The 19,714-nt window shown below is 35.9% G+C and overlaps 1 protein-coding gene across 2 annotated transcripts in view; it reads left to right on the top strand.

Moving 5' to 3' along the window:
• Window positions 1-278: 278 nt before the first annotated feature.
• The window catches only part of CNTNAP2 (contactin associated protein 2), a 1,098,090-nt gene continuing 1,078,654 nt past the window's right edge, over window positions 279-19,714 (top strand). For both annotated transcript variants that reach the window (XM_085320206.1, XM_085320205.1), the window contains exon 1: window positions 279-375. In XM_085320206.1, the coding sequence (XP_085176332.1) occupies window positions 279-375 (97 nt within the window). The remainder of the gene's footprint in view (window positions 376-19,714) is intronic.

The raw sequence follows: 19,714 nt of genomic DNA, 5'->3' as shown, positions 1-19,714 counted from the left end.
CCCTGAGAAGGAGGGGGCACACACACACCAACACACACACACACATATTCACCCAGAGCAATAAGAGAAAGAAAAGTGTCGGGACTTATCCTGCTGCTGCAAACCCAGAGAGAGCAGACGAAGAGAGGGGCTGGCTTCTACCCCAAGGTAAAGCCCTGCCCCTTTTACCTACTCGCCACCTCCTCCAAGAAAGAGGAGAGAGAGGGAAGGGGGCAAAGTGGAGAAAAGCAGGTCTTCAGCAGCTGGCGTTTGGAGTACCGGGAGCCAGGAAGTGAAGGATGGTTGTGGTTACCCGAGCTGGCTGCAGGGCAGCTCTCTTCCTCTGGATTTTCAGCAGCATTAGCTGCAGAGCCAGGACTGCTCTCCCTGCATCTCGTAAGTACCTTTTTCAAAGAACCGTGCACATTTTCAGGTCTACAATAAGCCAGAAGGGGCTTCCCACAACTCTGAGAGGGTGTTTATTTTTTCTCTGATGGTGAATCTTGTATGTGATTTTCTGTGTATCTGCATGTGTATGTGTGCACTGAGGTTTGATACAAGGCTCTCATCAGATCTTCCTTATTGCTAATGATTTTAGTGAGGCTAGTGGTAGCTGATGTTGAAAGTTGAAAGACCTGCTCCATGATACAGACTTGGTTCTGCAATGGAGTTGGAGGGGAAAAGGAATCAGATAAAAGATGTTAAAAGTTTGAGGGTGGATTTCTGGTTGTTTGTTTGTTTTTTCACCCTGCCCAGGAGGTGTGCAGTTTGTGTTTGGAAGTGTTTTACTTCTACATTTGCCTGAAGGAAAAGAGGAGACATGAGCAGTTTCCGTAACTAGTGTTTTTATCAAGGAGAATTAGGAAGTAAGGGATTGCAGCAAGAGGAAATTTTGTCTTCTRTGAAGAGGAAGGAGTGATGGTGAGTTGATGTAAAGGAACTGAACCAGGACAGCTTTTCTTGAGAGTGAAGTTTTGCTTCCCATAATAAATGAGCAAAGGTATTTTGGAACCGACCAGTGACTGCCTTCCTAGGGAGGCAGAAGTAGTAGAGAAATGATAAAGCATCTGATAAAATGTTTAACTTTAGGCTAGAAGAGTGCAGAGCACCAATACAGGACCCAGTTCTGCGGTCAGGGTAAAAATGACAGCATATTCATTGATTTCAATGGATTTTAGGTCAAACCTTTAACGTTGCAATGAGCTGTAGCTTCCGGAAAAACATTTGCAGGTAGATGTCAGTGTTAAGTATTTAGTTGTTTCTCTGCAGCCCATGTAAAGCATTTACCATTTTCCAACTATTTTTGAAGTGCCTACTGAAATGAAGCATACTATTTTTATAGAATCCTCAAAAATAGATGCTACTGTTGACTTCCTCTGCTGTTTATAGAGAAACAAATGTACCAAAATGTTACAGATAGACGTGTTGGGGTTGTGTGTTTGTATGTGTATGTGAGCTGGTTGTACTGATCAGACAGGGATTGTCTTAGAATGTGATGTATATATTGCATAGAGATGTATTTTTTTTTTTTCTTTGGGGGTGGGAGGAAGTGAATAATACAATGATTAGGGAACTGGAGCGTTTCTGTACTTTTCTCCCTGGATTTCTGTCTGTTATCATCTGATACCTTCTGAAAAAATGAAGCAATGTTATTGCTTCAGGATTTGCCCACACTTAGATATTTATTTGTATGACAGCAGAAGATTTACAGCAGTATGTGTGTTGTATTGAAGTCTCAGATGTTATAGGATATAGGTWCAGGTTGTTTTTTTTCCCCCATTAATTTTAGAACAATATCAGTCCTAGGTATAAACCTAGGACTTAGTTTTACTACTTGATCTTGACTGGTTATCTAATTTTTCTTCTAAATATTGTATTTCCATTATCATCTCAAGAACATTATGCATAATAGTAACAGAGAAGAAAAAGATCTATGCTTTAAGTTGTAAAAAATCTATTCTTGGAAAATAACGCTTCCAGTATTCTTTTTCTGTAACAGGATTTTGAGCTTTTTCTGTCATTCAATAGCTAATAGCTGTAGTTTAACTTGAAAATGATCCATCATAGGTTCTCTGGTTACCCAGTAAACAAATGTTTAACTTTTGAAAGAAGTTAGTTGAGAAGTTAGTGGTAGTAGTAATTTACTATAACCAGAAATCCCATGAATAAAAGGATATATATAGTCTCCGTTCAAACTTACTCATATACATTTTGCATTTTAAGATTTTTTCCGGCTATTCAAAGATTTCTTCACATAAATTCAMTTTCTTAGAGCATATACACTATACTCCTTATGCATTTTCATTTCTCATTCATTTCTGAAAGCTAAAAGGCAATAGATTTGTTTATTGAAAACAGGCGCATAGCTACCAGTACACATCGATCTTATAATTACAAAAAGAATTACAGTATTGTAATTACAGTATATGAAAAATGCTTAGTTTTTTTTTTTAAGACATATCTATGCTAGTGGAATGGTACCACAGTGGGAACTCATGTGTTATGTCATAGTGTTTAGGTGCACCACTTAACTGGTTATTCTGTTGCACACCGTTACAAGCTGATTACTTGCTTTGTTTTCTTGTATTGTTTGTCATATGTGCAACTGATGGTAAATTCCTTTGATGATTTTTTTCTTTTTCTTTGAGAAGGAAGTTAGGTCTTTTTATTATATCTTCCTGTGTGTGTCATCAACTGATTTTGAAGGCTATATTGGGAATACTTCTGAAGTTCAAAAAAATTGTGTGAAATGTAATGTTGATGTACAACTAATTTCCATCAGATTTTGATTTTATCTTCTATCCCTACTTAATGTTTTGTGTTTGAAATGAATAACAACAGCAATTTTTTGTACAGCAGTTTGGAAAGCAGACAATATTCATGGTGTATGGCGAATTACTGATCTTCACATATGAGCTCATACATGCTCATTATTTTCTTAGAGCATGCTTGCACTCAGATGGAAAAAGATAGTTTTCAGAAAGAATAGCATTGGACCTGACTTATGTGAATATATTGTATCTCAATTTTTTGCTTTCTTTGCAGTGTCACTGCATCTATCTCTGTCACTGAAATTATGTCTATCAGTAATACTGATTTAGAAGTCATCATTCTGAAATCTTTGAATCTCATTCAGTTTTTCTCAAGGTGAACTGGGTGCTGCAAGTCCATTTTGTAATATGATAAATATGCACAGTGATACAATATGATACACATTTTTATTCAGGTCTTATTTTAATTTTTTATTGATAGTTATGTTATTCATGCTTCAGCTATAAACTCTTCATATTTCTGCTACTTTTTCTGTTTTCTTTGGAATAAGCACGAAGGGATCAAAACACTCCTAACTTCTGGAATCAAGGCTAATGAACAGCTCAACCAGGAGAGGTCATCACAAGATAAAAAGTAACACGGAAAACACAAATTTAGTGCTTTACGGGCTTAAAGTGGCTTAAAGATGAAATAGTAGGACTATGACTATGGACAGACAAACTTTCACTTGTATTCTCATTTAAAAAAAGGAAGAAAAAAAATAGCAACTTCATATTCTTAATGAAAATGCTTAAGGAGTTCATTCATTGGGTCATCTACTTCTTTATAAAACTGATGCTTTTAAGAAAGTTGTCTTTCACAGCTAGGCTTTCTTTTCAGTTCTGTTTGTTTATATGCAAAGCAAACCTAATCAGTTCAGAACTGCTGACACTTTGCTATAGTGCATCAGAAGATGCTTTTAATGGTTTTGCAATAGGTCCCATACCAGTGCTGCAGTAGAAATGTAACCGTTTCACATAATTGATATGGAAATTGAAAGAAGCATATATAATCAATCCTTAACCTTTGTGCGTATGCAAAAATGTGTGTCTTCTACCATTGACTGCATGTCACCTCGGCTTTCCTTATGTATTAATAGCTTGGATAAGTGAGAAAAATATTTTAGAAGTGTAATGTCTCTCTTGAAAGAGCAAGGCATTCTATTAGAAACTTAATTTCGAGGATCTTGTAGAAAATAGAATTAGAGAATCTATCCTTCCAATTTGTGGTGTTYGGACTTTGTGCAAGTGGGGATGTGATATCTTCTTTATGCACTTTCATGCACTTTCATTTGGGAGTAGCCATCTTTCAGGTAAGTTTCCAGACAAATACAATTTTGTGAAATCAGGGGAATTTCAAGTCAGCTTCTTCAGTTGTGTTTCTGTTGCTTCTGTTTACATTCCTTTTTTAGGTCCTGTTCTTGGATCTAAAGTCAGAGATCCCACGGAATTTAGTTTCAAGTGTATCAGAACATTTTTCTTTGAGGTTTAACACCTAATCATTTTCTTACTCAGGTACCAAAGCACTTGCAAATAAACTCCTTTAAGAGAGTGCCTAAATTCCTTTCAAGAGCACAGGATTTCAGAACATTAAGCACATGCTTTCTTGTTTTATTTTTTTTCTTAAATTTAGAACTTTTGAGCTAAAAAGCAGACCAAAATTATACCAGTTATATATATCGCTATATAACAATGCTGCTATACATATATATAATAAAATTAACATTCAAAAGAGAAACAAACATTTTGTTAATTGGTTATTAATTACTTAACAACACTGAACTGAGTTACAGTTTTCTGGGTGACAATTTTTAAATTAATATGCTTTCATTAAAACCATATGTTACCTTGTGTGTGAATGAAATAGTAATAAACAGTCTACTGTCATTTCCAAAGTGGTGACAACGGCTAGAGCACTCACTGGTGCTGAAAAGCCAAAGTTTCAGAGTCTTTAACTTTCATGAATGCAACATTGCACACAGCCTGATTGCAAACAATTGTCTGCAGAAAGTCTGATTCAAAGTTTGATGTGGTCAGTGGGCATTGAATCAATTACTAATGTCATTGAATTAATGCATTAACAACTATGTCTTTGCCCAGCTTCTTTTTGCGTTATTGTTGCTTTAAATTCATTTATTTTCAAATTCAGAAGCAACAATATGGAATAAAACAGAAAAAAGTGCTTTTGGAAGTGGTGAAGTCTGCCAGGAAGTTTGAAAGTGCATTTAAAGACCTTTTCTTTTTCTACTGAAACTGATCCATCTCTGAACTGTTTTACATAGAGGTCAAACATAGATAACTAGTTAAATCTGGAGGTGTATCACTGCCTACGCTTGCATTTCCTAAATGCCAGTTATGCTAAGCCTTACAAAGGTAGATGGACTTGCGAATGTGTGCATGATTTCGGTAGCTTCAGACAGAAAACATTAGAGAAACAATRTTAGTCTTGTTCATAATCAGATGCAACTCTGATTAACTTTTTTTTGTTAGTCTTTACAATTTAGAAGACTACATTTAAAATTATAACAGCACTTAGAAAGAGTTAATTTGATTGTCATATGATTTTCTGTCCACATGGACTTGGGACCCTACTCTGAGGATGAGCRCAGCCTAGTAGCTTGAATATTCTCTCACTGAAGTAAGTAGAAGTTGTATTGATTTTAAGAGCAGTGTAGTTAAGTTTGCTGTCATTCAGGAGCTCGTGATTCAGCCTATTGGTATAATATACCAGAAATGACTTAAAGGTTCTTCAGACATCAGCCTTTGAACTAATATTGATTTTATCTGTATCACACTTCATTTATTTAGTTACTTTATTGGCATCGTGTAGATACATAATCACAAGACCATCAGCCAACTACTGAATGTGTTAAATGTGGTGGCGTAGCGTACTGCAGTAATCAGTGATCAATTGTCCTGAGCCATTTTGAAGCCTAGCTTTGAAGTTATCATCATAGATGCAAGAGCATTCTCAGRACTGACATTTGATATTTGGAAAGAACTTTAGGCACATCTAGGTTTTGATAGCTCTGTAAGCAAAAAGCCTGAGTATCTGGAATCTTTTTCATTTAACCAAAACCAAATTAAGAAGGATTTTTTTAAAGATTGATTTGCCAATGAAATAATAGAAAAAGAACCAGAAGCTTTGTAAAGTTGAGACCTTTGCTGCCTGGGAAATTGTCTCAGTATTCATACACTACTGCAATAGCTGCCCATTTTCTATTTGTTCCATAAGCTTGAATGATTGATAGTTCAGAGTGGAAAAGGACATTGACTCTGGCATTTGCTTCTTTCCTCTGCTCAACAAAGTTTAGGATTTTTTTGACTTTACAGACTCCTGAAGAGACAGTTTGTTCAGACATTTAACTTAAATGGTCATCCTAAGCCCACTRAGGGACTGGAAGATTTATTTAAGGTCATGATTCCTAATCTGATGGTAATACTAATCAAAATTTCACTTATTTATCAAATATTTTATTTTAAATTGTATATGTAGTTCCAAAGATGCGTTTTAAATAAATCAATGAATGACATTATAAGATCCATTCAACTTAGCTAGGGACTCCAGTTCCAGTTTTGCATTTGTATCAGTAAAAGCTAATGTTAGGTTATAACTTCACATGTGTATATAAAATAAGCAGTCAAAAATCATTGTTGTTAGCCTAAGAATATTTGAACTCCTCTCTGAACTGTTTTAGTCAAAAGATTTTCTATCCCAGAGACAAATGTGTTGTTTTAAGATGAACATTTATTGTTTGTTTTTAAGAAATATTCCAAGTTCTGTACTAAAGAGAAAGCAGCTCTTTATTGCGGAAAGATAGCTTCTTCTTTTTAGATAGCTGTCTAAATATAATATATAAAWTCTATTTGATTTTGTAAAACTGCTGTATCATTGAGTATTTCATAATCTTCTCATACCCAGGGCAATCAGCCATGTATATGCTATATTCCTCTCTCCTTTCTCAGTTTCTGTGTATGTAGGAACTTATAGGCCTACAAGCAGTTTTTGCCATGTRGTTGAAGTGTGACTGGTCAAACCTGGAGGGGTGCCACTGTCCATTTCTTTGTCAGCTAAGAGGTGATAAAGGCATGGCCAYGTCTCAGATTGCTCAGAGCTCACGTATATTTACGTTTCTGTAAGGGCTCACAGACATGTGATGGAAAGTTTGCCAGAGTTGGCAGGGAAGAGTTACTAGAGCTACTGCCATAGCTAATGGAAGCTTAAAAGTATGTTGGCCTAATGCAGTGGGATGCAACACGGCCCCCAAGGGAATTCCAATATATTTTACGTTTTCATGTAGTATGTACTGGGTTTAAATGTAACTGGTGTAATGTTCCTGAAACATTGTAATGCAGTTAAATCAGCATGATTTCACTCCCCTTACATTGATGGAGATAATTGCAGGGGTATGACTGAATTGGAAAAAAAGTCCTACTTATCCCMAAAAAACCCCAACCCTTTAATTTATACTCCATTGACTCAGTTTTCAGGTGCAGTTGCCTTGCTCAGGTCTCCAGATTCTACCTAGATTGTCACTGAAACACAAAAAGGGCCTGTGTAGGTTATTTTTGCCTTTGCATTCAGACATAATTGCATCTCTTTATGAAGATRAGGGAAAATTAACACTAAGAAAAATAAACTAATTCAAAATTAATAAAAATAAAGAGTTGCCCCTAGTGGCTTCCCACAATTGGGGGGGKGCATGAAAAAAAGGCAGCTGAAGAGAAATCTGCCTCTCATAAAATGACTGCAACATATTTTCTTTCTAAGGAGGAATAGACAAGGCCTAGCTTGCACTTCTCACTGCACAGCAAGGTGCTAGGGGAAGAGTGAGCTGCTGTGAGGGATGGAGTCAGAAGCGTGTCCTCCTGCACAGGACAGGCTCCGCTGGCTACACGCGCCCAAGGTTCAGCAAGTCGTACTCTCTAATGTGCTTTCCCTCAGTTTTRCATCCAAAAGAATTAAGCTACTGGGCATTGTCAGTTAGATGATGAATGTCCTATCTGCTTCTTCCCCAGCGTGGCCAGGCTGCTGGTAATGATAGCTGAGTTCCCTATAGATGTGAGATGGTATGCATTACACTTCCAGCCTTCCTCCAAAAGCCCAGACTGCCACATCACACACCTATTCCCTTCAGCTCTCTAATTTCTTTGCTACTTCTCACAGACCTCCTTTCTCATTTTATTAATGATCTTTCTCCTTGCTCTCTCTGCCCTCTCCCCACCCTTCCCTCTAGCTATAAACCCTCCACTGACTTCTCTTAGATTTTCACCAATTCATCACCATATCAAGTAATTTGCTGAGCTTGAAACTAAGGGAGATTGTCTTCATCGATTCCTGATTAATTCATCCGTATGTGAAAGCTAGGTACATAGGTAATAACTCAATTGAAATTCCTTCACCACTTAATTGCTGTGCCATAATCATGGCCTGTTAAATCAGATAATCAGATATTATGGATGAAGTTAGGATTCATTTTTCTCCAGAAACAATTATTGTGCTCATATACTATACATGTGGAAAAATTTGAGTCAAAAAAAATACTATGGGTGAATCATGGTCCCAGACCTACTTATCCGTAGGTTATAAGGCCAAAAAGGATTACTGATCTCATCTGCTGTGATATGGATGTCAGACAGTTGTGTTACAACTTTCAGCTGCTTTACACGCCAAGCTGTTGGCCCACCTCTTCCTAGTACTGAATCCCTCAGTCTGGAACTATGTCCTTTATCCTAGATTTATGACTTTACATATGGCCACATTAAAATACATGATGTTTCCTGCCACCAGCTGGCCTAGATGTCCCAAGTTTGTCTTATGTAAACTTTATTTTCAGATCATCTTCAACTTCAAATAGTATGTATTTTTCTACAGGTCTGTAATAAAAATGTTAAATAATGACAGGCTGAAAATGAGATTTCTGATGGGTCTCATTAGAAACCACTCATTTTCTTTGTTACGGTTATACTTTGAGACGTTTAGTATATCATACTTATAATAATTCAAAATCTTGGTTAAAATAGTGTACGCTGTCAGTCAAATGCCTTCAGAATTCCAAATGTGCACTATTACAGTATATGCAGTTACAGATATAAATGCACATATATGCAAATTTGATGTCATCCAAATCTGTCATTGCAGGAAAAAAAAAAAAAAACTCTCCAAAACATCAGGATGCCTTGACCAGATCTCTTTTCCATAAACCTGTATAGTCCTGCACTAATTACATTTCCCTCGTTCAGTTTTTTGTTAATAGGGTTCTATTACTCTGTCTTTGGGAGTTTCCTCGGTGTTCTAAGAGTGACTGAAAATCAGTGATAGCCATGCGAGAGACCCTCCGTCTGCCTTCTCAAAGCTCGCAGAAGCAGGCTACCCTGCTGGTTTAAGACTGTCTGGCCTTGTTAGCTGCTGTTTAATATCCTTCTCTATTACTAGTGGAATGTAAATTATTTGTAGCCTCCTTCAGATCTGAGTATGCAGTCTTGCTTTTTTCCCTAAAACTGCATGCTTTTGTCTTTTCTACATGACTGGCAATTTCAGCACTTGTAATCCTTTGGCAGAGTTCCTTTTATTCCTCACTTCCTCTCTGCCCCTATTTTTTTCCAAAAACTTTGCTTTGTTTTGTTAGGTTTTCTTTCACTTTAATTGTCTTTTATCTTTTACATACACAGATTAATTAAGCCTAGTATCCTTTCTCTTATGAATTTCTTATGTTTCTGGGAGTCTGATTTTTATATATTTAAGTGTTTGGTAAAATGTTTTTAAAAAATTCCCATTAGCACTATTACTTTTCTGACTGAACTCTTAAATTCTGAAGAAGTACAGCTATTACTGCTATTAAATGTACTTAATCATGAATTTACATCTCTATTAAGGATTAAATGAAAATACATCATTAATACTGAAAACATACAGAAAATAATTATTTAAAAAAGATCTAGAGACTAACAAGAACTGTATCCAAGGTCAAACTCATTAGGCTGTCCATATTCAAATAAGCGTTAAAACACATGCTTTAAAATAAGCTGAATCATAAACCTCTGAAGCACATCCAGGCATTCCTGACTAACTCTTTGATAATGATAAATGTCTGATTAAATTCTTAGTTGAAAAGGGAAAACCATATGCATAAGCACATATTAGGATCAAAATTAAAGGCTACAAATGATTATGCAGCTACGAATCTGATTATTGAATGATAGCGTGTCAGCAGAAATATGTCTGTTCCCTATATTCTTGATTTTAATATATGTAAAGTTCAGATATAAAATTATCTTTATTTAATGTTTCAGTTGTGACCTGTAAATTAAATAACATAATTACATGTTGACAAAAATATTTTATTTTAAAATACTTTTTGCTAGCATGAAAATATTTTCATCTAATTTAAAAAATAAATATTAAAGCCTTTGAGAGACCCTTTTGAAATGAATATGCAAATATTCTTTCCATGCACACACGCATATAAACAAGAGAACTGTGTATGTGAACTGACATGTGTGCAGGTATGTAGTTAGTAACAGATAATGGAGTTCCCTTGTTTGCTTGTCCTTTAGAAGATGACAAGATCTTACAAGGAGACAAGGAGATCTTACAAGGAGTTGCATCTCAATTTTGCTAAGTTTTGAGACTACACATGCGATTTCATCTGGGGTAGGGCATATTCCTCAGGCAGGGACAAATTACTTAATGAGTGCTATAGGGTTAATTTGAAATTGGAAAAAGACAATAACCCAACATCTGGAAGAAAGGCATGAGATATGCGTTTTTGACCAAATAATGAATTTGGAACATAGCTCAAGATTTGTTTATTATGAGCTATTTTTAAAGATTTTAAAAGATACTGTATTAATTAAATCTAGGGAGTTCCTTCCTTCCTTGCTGCGCATGTGCAGAGTTCATAGGAGGAATAGTTGCCTTGTAGGCAAGTAGGTAGCTTTCAAGTACCTTCCACTGAGCCTGGTCTGCTGTTTCACAACTGCCATATCAGGTCGTCAGATGAAAGGTGCAGYGACATAGTGTATGCAGTGGAAACCTGACAATGTTAGATTCAAACGTATTTAGAGTCTATCAATCAGGCATACAGGAAATGAGCTCTTTTGTGCTCAGGACAGAGTATAGGATGAAGAGGAGGAACTTCAAGCATCATTCCTCTAAGGTAAAAATGTGCCGTAAATTTTGAGTTGCAGGTGGGTTATGTGGAGATGCAGTGGCCTGGCATCAGTTTGGGGAGCGGTTATGGTAAGCTTGTGTCGGGGATTGTGTGGCAGCTGCTCATTGACTTTTGGAATGTCAAGATGAAGGGCTGGTCCCCTCTGCAATGGAAGAGCTAAGCCCCAGGGGATCACTGCTTGAGGCGAGCTGGTGAGCTGTCTGCGTGGAAGTGTCTAATCGCTGCGGGGGACCAATCCAGTCTGGGCAGAACGAAGTATGACACGTGGTTGTTACAGGCTAATGACTTAATTGGATGGGTCAGTGTATCGAATCATTCTTCTAAGGCCACAGAGATGKTATGGTCCTTTTTCCTTGGTATAATTAAACACTTGCGTAAATATCCTTATCAAAACTTTTTTATAGATCTTACCTTCTCCCAAACCGATGGATAACACCAATAATTACACTGAAACTATTGGTGACTGACCAAGTCATATAACTGACCAAGTTCCATCAGACTTATATTAGAATATCAGAGACCAGAATTTACCGTAGTCTAAGTAGAGATTTTTCAGTTATATTTCATATACCAGCTATTTATTTCCATTTCTTTGAAATTATGTTTCTATATTTCTATATAAAATTATTTGTGATGAAAAAATAGTCATAACAGTTGAAAGGCTTTGAGGTGCCTAAGTTCTTTTTGGCTAAAAGATCAAGTGAGGACCATTTGAACTGTTAATATTTAACCATACTAAGGCATTTAAATGAATGATGACAGTGCTTGGGCGTCTCATGTCTTTACAGTAGGAAATACTATACTATGGAAGATTTTAGTACCTCATGTATATCAGTGGTCTCTTTTAGGATTAACATTGATCACAAAGTTATTTCATGTGTCTGTACTTCATGCGGAGTACTAGCTATTGTCATAAGTAGTACGTATACCATACTATGAAAAAGATTTTAGTTTCTCTTTTTTCAGAATGAAAAAAGCTCCAAATTTACAATGCAACAGTAACATAATTTTGTGACTGATATGTAAGGTTTGTGTACTTCATTTTTACTGTCTTCAGAAACCTTTCTTGAATTGACTCTGATAGTCCCCCCCATATTTGTCCTACTTAACTGAAATTCATAYGTATACATTACATGAACTTATTAGAAGAGCATGAAGGTAATACTGGACACTGAAGCTTCCACAAAGAGACACGTCTTAAACCAGACTTTCATTTTCTTTATATTTTGTATTAATAAAGGAGGTAGATCACACTAATATGGAAATGATGGCAAGTTATAGGCATCAGTGCCAACACTGTCATGAATGACTCATGTGCAAGCCCCCATGAAAATTAATAGTCCTTTTCAAACGGAAACATTTTCAAATACAATACATTTTAGCAAAGTATGCAGGTTTACTGTTACTGCACAGTGGAGCATGTTCACTAAGTCTGTCCATTTCAGCTAAAAAAATACCTGAATCATATAACAACTCCAACATCCTACCCTTAAAAGCTGTCAGAGGAAAACCTAAAAGAAATGATATTGATGCCACAACAGCCAACTAAATCTGTGCATCTCTCAGATGCACAACAGAAATTATGTCTTACATTGGCCTTCTTGTGCTGTGCCACTTTTCATTTGAGAATATGATTACCCTCATCTGATCAAATTGCAGACTGTGGAAGAAAGGAGCTACATTATGAAACCCATCTTTCTCGTTTTCCTGTGTGACATTATTAAGCAAGAGATTCTATGAAACACCTCACAGCTCCAACATTTTTGTTATTTAACCAGAAAGTAATGTATTTCAGAAGAGTAGCTGTACAACTGTCATGCAAAAGCCTTATATATTTCCCACCTTCCTTCAGTATGGTGTTAGGCTTCTGATTGGTACCTGACACCTGCAATACAGAGAAGAACTCCGTATGTTTAGCATGGAATGATTCAAACAATAATTTGATATATACTTTTACTCTGTAATCAAAACATCTATTTCTTCCAGTGCCTGTTAAGAGTGATGTCCTGGTCCATGACTGTAGCTCAAAAATGCTCCACCAAATAGCTCATTATGTATTGTAACAACAACAGTAACGACAAAGGAGTCAGATTTTACCATTCTTATTCATGTTAGGTGTTATCTGCTGTGGAATTAGTTCCATTGCCTTCAGGGAGTGACATAATAGCATGAATCATCATGACAAAATCTACAAATAATTTCTTAACACCATCCTTAGTACTAAATCAGAGAACACTATTTGCTGTTCATAATTTAATGATTAAAAAGGGAAAAAAACTTTTTAAAATGAAATCTTATGTTGAGTTTTGCTGAATGAAATTTGGTACACTATGAAAATAAAAAAAATCCTATTTACGTTAAGTAATTTGTTATCAGAGCAGAGAAGTAAGTAGGGAGATGCATGAACGTGCTCTGCCAGTGAGCAATGTTTTGTGCTAACCTGCTGCAAGCTGGGCAGTTTTCCAAGCTAACAGGGGCTCCAAGGAGTTTGTACTTCCAGACCCTTGAATTACCAACCTCTGAAGAAGGCTTTACAGTTAAATGGAGGCATGTCCCATTGTGCTTTAGGTAATACTTTTAAGATTAATAAAGAACAACAGGACATGTTGTATGTATGTTCCGATACTTCATTTTCAAACCCTATCCTTAGGTGGAACAGAATGAAATAGTGTTTACTGAGCATCCTGAATTCATTATTAATAAAAGCCAGGTTATGTAAAATATATTAGTTATAGGATGCAAATACAATGTCACTGTTGTGACCATTATATAAACAAGTGAACAAAAACAAGAACATATCTACTTTTTTGAAGTAGAACACTTGAATATAAATGGAAAAAATGGAAAGTAGAAATGTCTCTTTTTTGTATTTTCAGAATGAAACACTTCCTTTTTTTGCCCCCAAACGCCCTTTTGATGTAAAACCTGTTTTGGAGAATTTCYGAATTAATGATTGAAAGTTTTTGAAAAATTCCAGCTTGATTTTGTCTTTATTTCTGATTTTCTTTTTGTGAAGAGTTGGGTTTGCAGCTGTTGTTTTTATACTGAAACTTTATCTGTTCTTTCCAAATTAAACAAATGATTCCATACTCTCAATTCTGTAATATTCTGCCTATAAATAACTTTTTTCCTGTCTACGTTCCTCATTCCATCGAGCTATTATACTTTCAAACCCTTACGTTCTTGGAGGCGAAGTGGACGTGTTTTCTGCATATTGTCCTCTGCATGGCTGAAGACAGTATATATCTGCTTTTCTCCAGTGTAAAATCTACTGAGTTTTTTCATTAGCTTTCCTTTTTTTACCTATTTGTCAGGGGGTCATTGAACAAATAGAAGCTGAAACAACATCAAACAGATCAAAAAATCAAAGCTGTGTTCAGAAAGAGTCAATTAACTCCAGAACAAAGATCTCCTCAGTGAAGCTGAGAAATATGTGAAAATAAAGGCCTATGCTCATTAGATACATCCTTTAGAAATCTTCATTTATTGCACTCCAAATAGCCCTGTTTTATTTCTAAATGAATGACATGAGGATGGAATATGCCAGTGGGAGGAAGAAAGAAAATTTGACGTAAGAGGCACAGAGGATCAACTTGTACAAGTAAAGTAATACTCAGGTTTTAGTTTCCTTCAGGCCTGTAATTCCTTCACCTAATCATTTTGTTAGTTTTATGTGGAGAGAATTTGGTAGCAGTCGTTACTTCTTTGATGAAGATACCCAGGATTTTGAGATCCGCTTTGTTTTAAGAATATGGAAAAAAGAGGGCCATGGTCATAAAGCTCCAGATCCTTCCTTCAGAGGTGCAAGCATTGCCTATTTATTTCCTTGTGCATACACTGAAAATTTTCATGATACAATAAGGTGTTGTTTGGTACTCATGCCCTTGTAGTAGAAGGGYTCTGTTGCCGCTTTAGCCACTGCAGGGAGTTAGTAGGTATGAAGCCACACACAGCTGAGAACAGTTGTTTGGCTGCAATTAAGTGACCTGTTTCCCTCAACTAAGAAACAATGTGATTTCCTGTATGTTAGGTAAAATTAAAATACATTCTCAATGCATAGTCATCTCTCAGATTCTCATACTTTGTCAGCCACTTTAGATAGACTAGTGAAGAATAGTCCTGTTGTCCTACCAAATGTGCGTGATATGCCCTAGCACTGAATGACTATCCAGTGAGAGCTTGATCCTTTTCCTGTTGGTTGATGATATAACCAACACTGACTTCTATGAAAATACATGTGGATCTCTAAATGTTAGTGGGTGAAGTAGATAGCAAGTGAAGGAAAAGAGCAAAAGACAAAGTCAGTACGCTGACAGAAAATTTCTTGCCCTACTGCAGAAGCAGCTCTGGATCATTGCTGTGTAGGTAGGTCAACACCAGTATTATGGACACACTGAACTGTTTTGGCACTCTCAAAATTTTGTAGCCAGACAGTATATGACAACAGGTACTTGCATGATATTTCTTGTATTACAAAATAGTAATAACCATAATTTCTTTGAGTCTCCATTTTCATTTTTATCTTAATGTTCTTGAAGAGCTTTACAAAATAGTTACTACTGTTAACACCGGACAAATATTTCTCTTCCCGGGGGGAGCATTTCCAAGATTTAGGCATGATGGGAAACAAATTTTTATGGACTTGCAGAGTGTGTGTATTATTTGCTTATGTCTCGTTCACATTTGTGTTACGCTTATGCTCTGGGCTAGCACACAACTGATGAGGTAGAGTAATGCTGATCTTTCCTTTTGAGTAAGTCAACTTGACACTGCTAGGTAAAATGAACATAGTATCAGTATAAAAGTGGATTTTTTTTATTTATTCAGAAGTCAGTTTGTGAGTAGTTTTGTAACCAACTGCAATAATATTTCGTACTATTCTATTTCATGGAAGTAGCAAGATTGTTTCTTGTCATCAAATTCTAATTGATAGTCCTAAGATAATAAGTAGGATAATAGTACAAAGAAATAGAGAAAGGATAAGTTGATAAGAAATGAAGCAATTCAGATGGCAGGCTGTGTTAAAGATAGATAATAATTATCCTCTTCTGATAATTATATGAAATCTGATTGATGTTTCTCTGAACATAGCAAATTAAGGCTGTTATTTTTCCTTTTGAAGTTATTTTGTATTGTGCTTGTAAATTCCTAGAACCATTAGTGCACTGGACTGTGAATTAAAGGATGGTTGTTACATTAACTTATTTTCTGCCTTCTCTATTGTTTTCTCCTTTCCATCTATCTGCACAAGTGCCATCTGTCCCAACCAGATTATGAACCACTGTCGATAATTTTCATGTGGACAGAGAGAGACTAAAGAGATGTGAAATCTGATCCTGCTTCTCCTCTTCCTTTACTCAGTCCTTGCCTTTGCTTGCTGCTCTTGGAAGTATGGAGCATTTCTCCCCCTCCCCTTTTGCTCTATTTGCTGTAAATCCGCTTTTCAACCTACCTTTCTGCTTCTGCTTCAGAAGGAAGGTTAGACAGCAGCAGCAAATGTGGCCTTCAGAGAAACTGGAGGAAGGTGGTTGCTGGTTTCGAGCATAAGGAAGTGATACCATCTTTTCCTGCCAGTCTGTCATGGTCTCAAGTATTGTTTTGAACCAGAACAGAAGAGACAATTGGGCTCTAAGGCTGGTCTCCATACTACCAAATTCCTGAATATAACTCTCTGTATCGTTGAGTCCTATAGAAATGATCATCCCTGTCTTCACTGTCCCCTGTCTTTACAGAGAATATTTATTTCAGAATTCTAGTTGTCATAGAAAATATTTATACTCTAAATTCAAAAGCCACTCCTCTTTGGTTGCCGAAGATGCAGACATATCAGAAAACAAATCTAATTATTTTATGCCACAAAGTTATGCTATAAAACTTCCCCTAAACCCCTGTAATGAAATTTAGAAAAATGAGACCAAACCAACACAGTAAGCCCTACAGGTGAAAGTGGTAAAGRGGTACAGTTTGGAACGTGACTCAGATTCAAAATTTAGTGGAGGAAGGTCAATCTTTTTCTTTCAGGCATGTCTCTACACCTATTCCCCAAAATACCACATCACGCTCAGTTTACCCCCGCTTTTTTTTTCCTTCGAATGTTGGTGCAAATGCAATGTCACTTTGAACTGCTCAGGAGTTCACTGTATTTCATTTATACACGGGTGTTTGGTGTTGATGTAGGAGGTGCATCGCCAAATATGTTCTAAGAATGCACAGTTATAAGCAGCAGCTACATGAAAAATTTATACAAGCAACTGAATAAAAGGACAGAAATGTAAAAACAACAAAGAAAATAATACTGAATTGTCAACTGAATCATAAATAAAAACTTATCAAAATTACAAGAAATAGAAACAATTGTTTCAAGTCTGCCTGTAGGAGTGAAAAGAATCTATTGATGGATATCTCATTTAAGCAGACCCAAAGAAAGACAAACACAGTGTTGAGATTTCTCTGAAAATTTTCAGCAACATTTTAGTGGCATGTTTGGCATTTTCTCTCTCATACATTTAGGATTGTAATCTGCTTCCCAATAAGAAAAATATGATTTACAAGTATAGCCTGTTATTTGTACTTGTAAATCAGTGTACACCATGCTTTTCTTTAATAATTTTGATTACAGAAAGAAATGAGCGCACCATTATGAAAGATCTCGTAGTAATTGAGAATATAAAGAGGTGAAAGCTTCTAATAATACAYGAAGTATATACACCAAAGTAAAATTGTACTGGTGTCAGTTCTAATGAGGAGAATGATTATTCTTCAGCACTACTATTTAATGCTTGCAATTTTTTTTTGTTTCTTTACACCTTCTTTCTGCCTCAAGCAAACAGTTCAACTAATTTAAAAGCATTTAAAATAATTACATCATATTCCAGGAGGTTCTTGATTCATGTGATTCTGGCAGATGAGCAAGAAGGAAAAATAAACATATTCTTCCCATGTATTCTGGAGGGCAAATCCGTGCTATTATCTGAGAAGGACCTTTGAAGAGTTGAAAAGATGTGAATGCAATTTTCCTGATGTTTTATGAAAGAAGTATGGAGGCCTTGAGGGCAAGGATGAGATCTTCCTTCTGTTCAGTGTTCTTGATATTCTTCAGAGGCGTATTTAATGGAATAGCACAGACATTTGCAACATACATGCAGTTTTCAGCTGGGATGGGCAAAAATCTTGTACGGAGAGGAGCTCTCCAGAAGTTGCAGCTGAGGCCAGAGAACCTGGAGATGTTTGGTTCCCTGCAGTTCTTACTGCACATTGCGTGTTTGACCACTTTTGTAAATATAAATGGAAGAAATGTCTAAAACAGTTGTCTCAATAAGCCTCAAATTTAAAAACTGGACATATGTTACTTATATAAGTCCTTAGTAAAAAGATGGAAAGTAATATGCATAAARCAGAGTTTATAATACAACTGATGGCAGGGGAAATTTTAAATGATGGCTCTTGTGATTTCTTTTCAGGGAAAGTAATGTTTTCGTACACTTTATTAAGAAAGTCTAGCCGCTTGCTATGCAGTTGAATGCCTCTTAGATCGTGAAGGAGTTTTATGGAGTATGACTCATTCTAGAAAGATACCACAAACACCTTCAAAGAAGGAATCTGATGCAGACATAGAATCACTCTTCAAATATAAGATTTGTATTACTACAGCTTTTTTAAAACTGAATTTAATACATATAATCAATCAGACTACAAAATGGACTTCACACCTACTGCCTGAATTTCTTGGAAAAAAAACTCAGCTAGCGTAATTTCTGTGACTGTGGTAATTCCATGCTAGAAATAATAATGGATGTCACTCTCATAAATGGGAGGAGAAGAGAACATGAAAAAAAATATATCCTTAGACTCSTAGGATTATAAAAGTAAGTAAACCCCAACAACCTTATCCCAGTTTGAGTAGTTGCACATATTTTGCAAATGACTTCAGGGAAATACGCCAGTCTCGAGGAGGAACTCGAATGATACGTTGTGCTTTGTTGTCAGAACATGGGACAAAGGAATGCAGGAATTTGAATATTTTCGGGTTGTTTGTGTTCTGTGTGCTTCTTAATTATTTCAGATCCATCATGAACTATATGATTTTTTATTGTTCAAGTTTATATCTAAATAGGATAGACCATTGAGAAGTTAGGTTCTCAAGGATTTTTCATTCAAAAGGTTGTACTTTGTTCAAATCAGAGACACAGATACTAATTTATCTAATTGACACTGAACATTGAACACAAGATCTGCCAATCTTAATCACCTGATTACAGTAAAAAAAGAAATGTATGGCAGCAAATTAAGCCATAAAGTGCATGTGATTTAAATGACACATAGAAAGTAGAGCTGTCGATTAGCTTTTAATTTTTCTGACTWTAAGTGTGACTTTTTGGCTGACATCAGATGATAAAAAAAAATTCTGGTGCTGGCAAGACTAGAATACTATCCAGTGATATTGAGTGAATAAAAATTCAGACTGTAAAGAATGGATAACTGATATGATAATTTTGTATCAGAATGAGTTCTAGTGTTTAAAAGTTAACTATCAATCACATGTATTTATTTAATATGAACTACTAGTTAACATCTTTCTCTAGACAAGTTATTTATAAATTATTTATCTCTTGTATTCATTAAAGCATCTACACTCCCAGTTCATAAAATCAGTACAGGGTAACATACATCTATAATTATTTTTAATAGTTACTAACGCATGTTCTATTAAAAAAAATTGCAGTCTGGAAGTCAGAACTACTCATGTCTTGC

Source organism: Rhea americana, unplaced genomic scaffold (genome assembly GCF_003343005.1).
Source record: "Rhea americana isolate MKP2758 unplaced genomic scaffold, rheAme1 scaffold_62, whole genome shotgun sequence".
NCBI classification, from domain to species: Eukaryota; Metazoa; Chordata; class Aves; order Rheiformes; family Rheidae; genus Rhea; species Rhea americana.
Note: the sequence above shows the minus strand (reverse complement) of the source record. Positions and strands in the feature narration are given on the sequence as shown.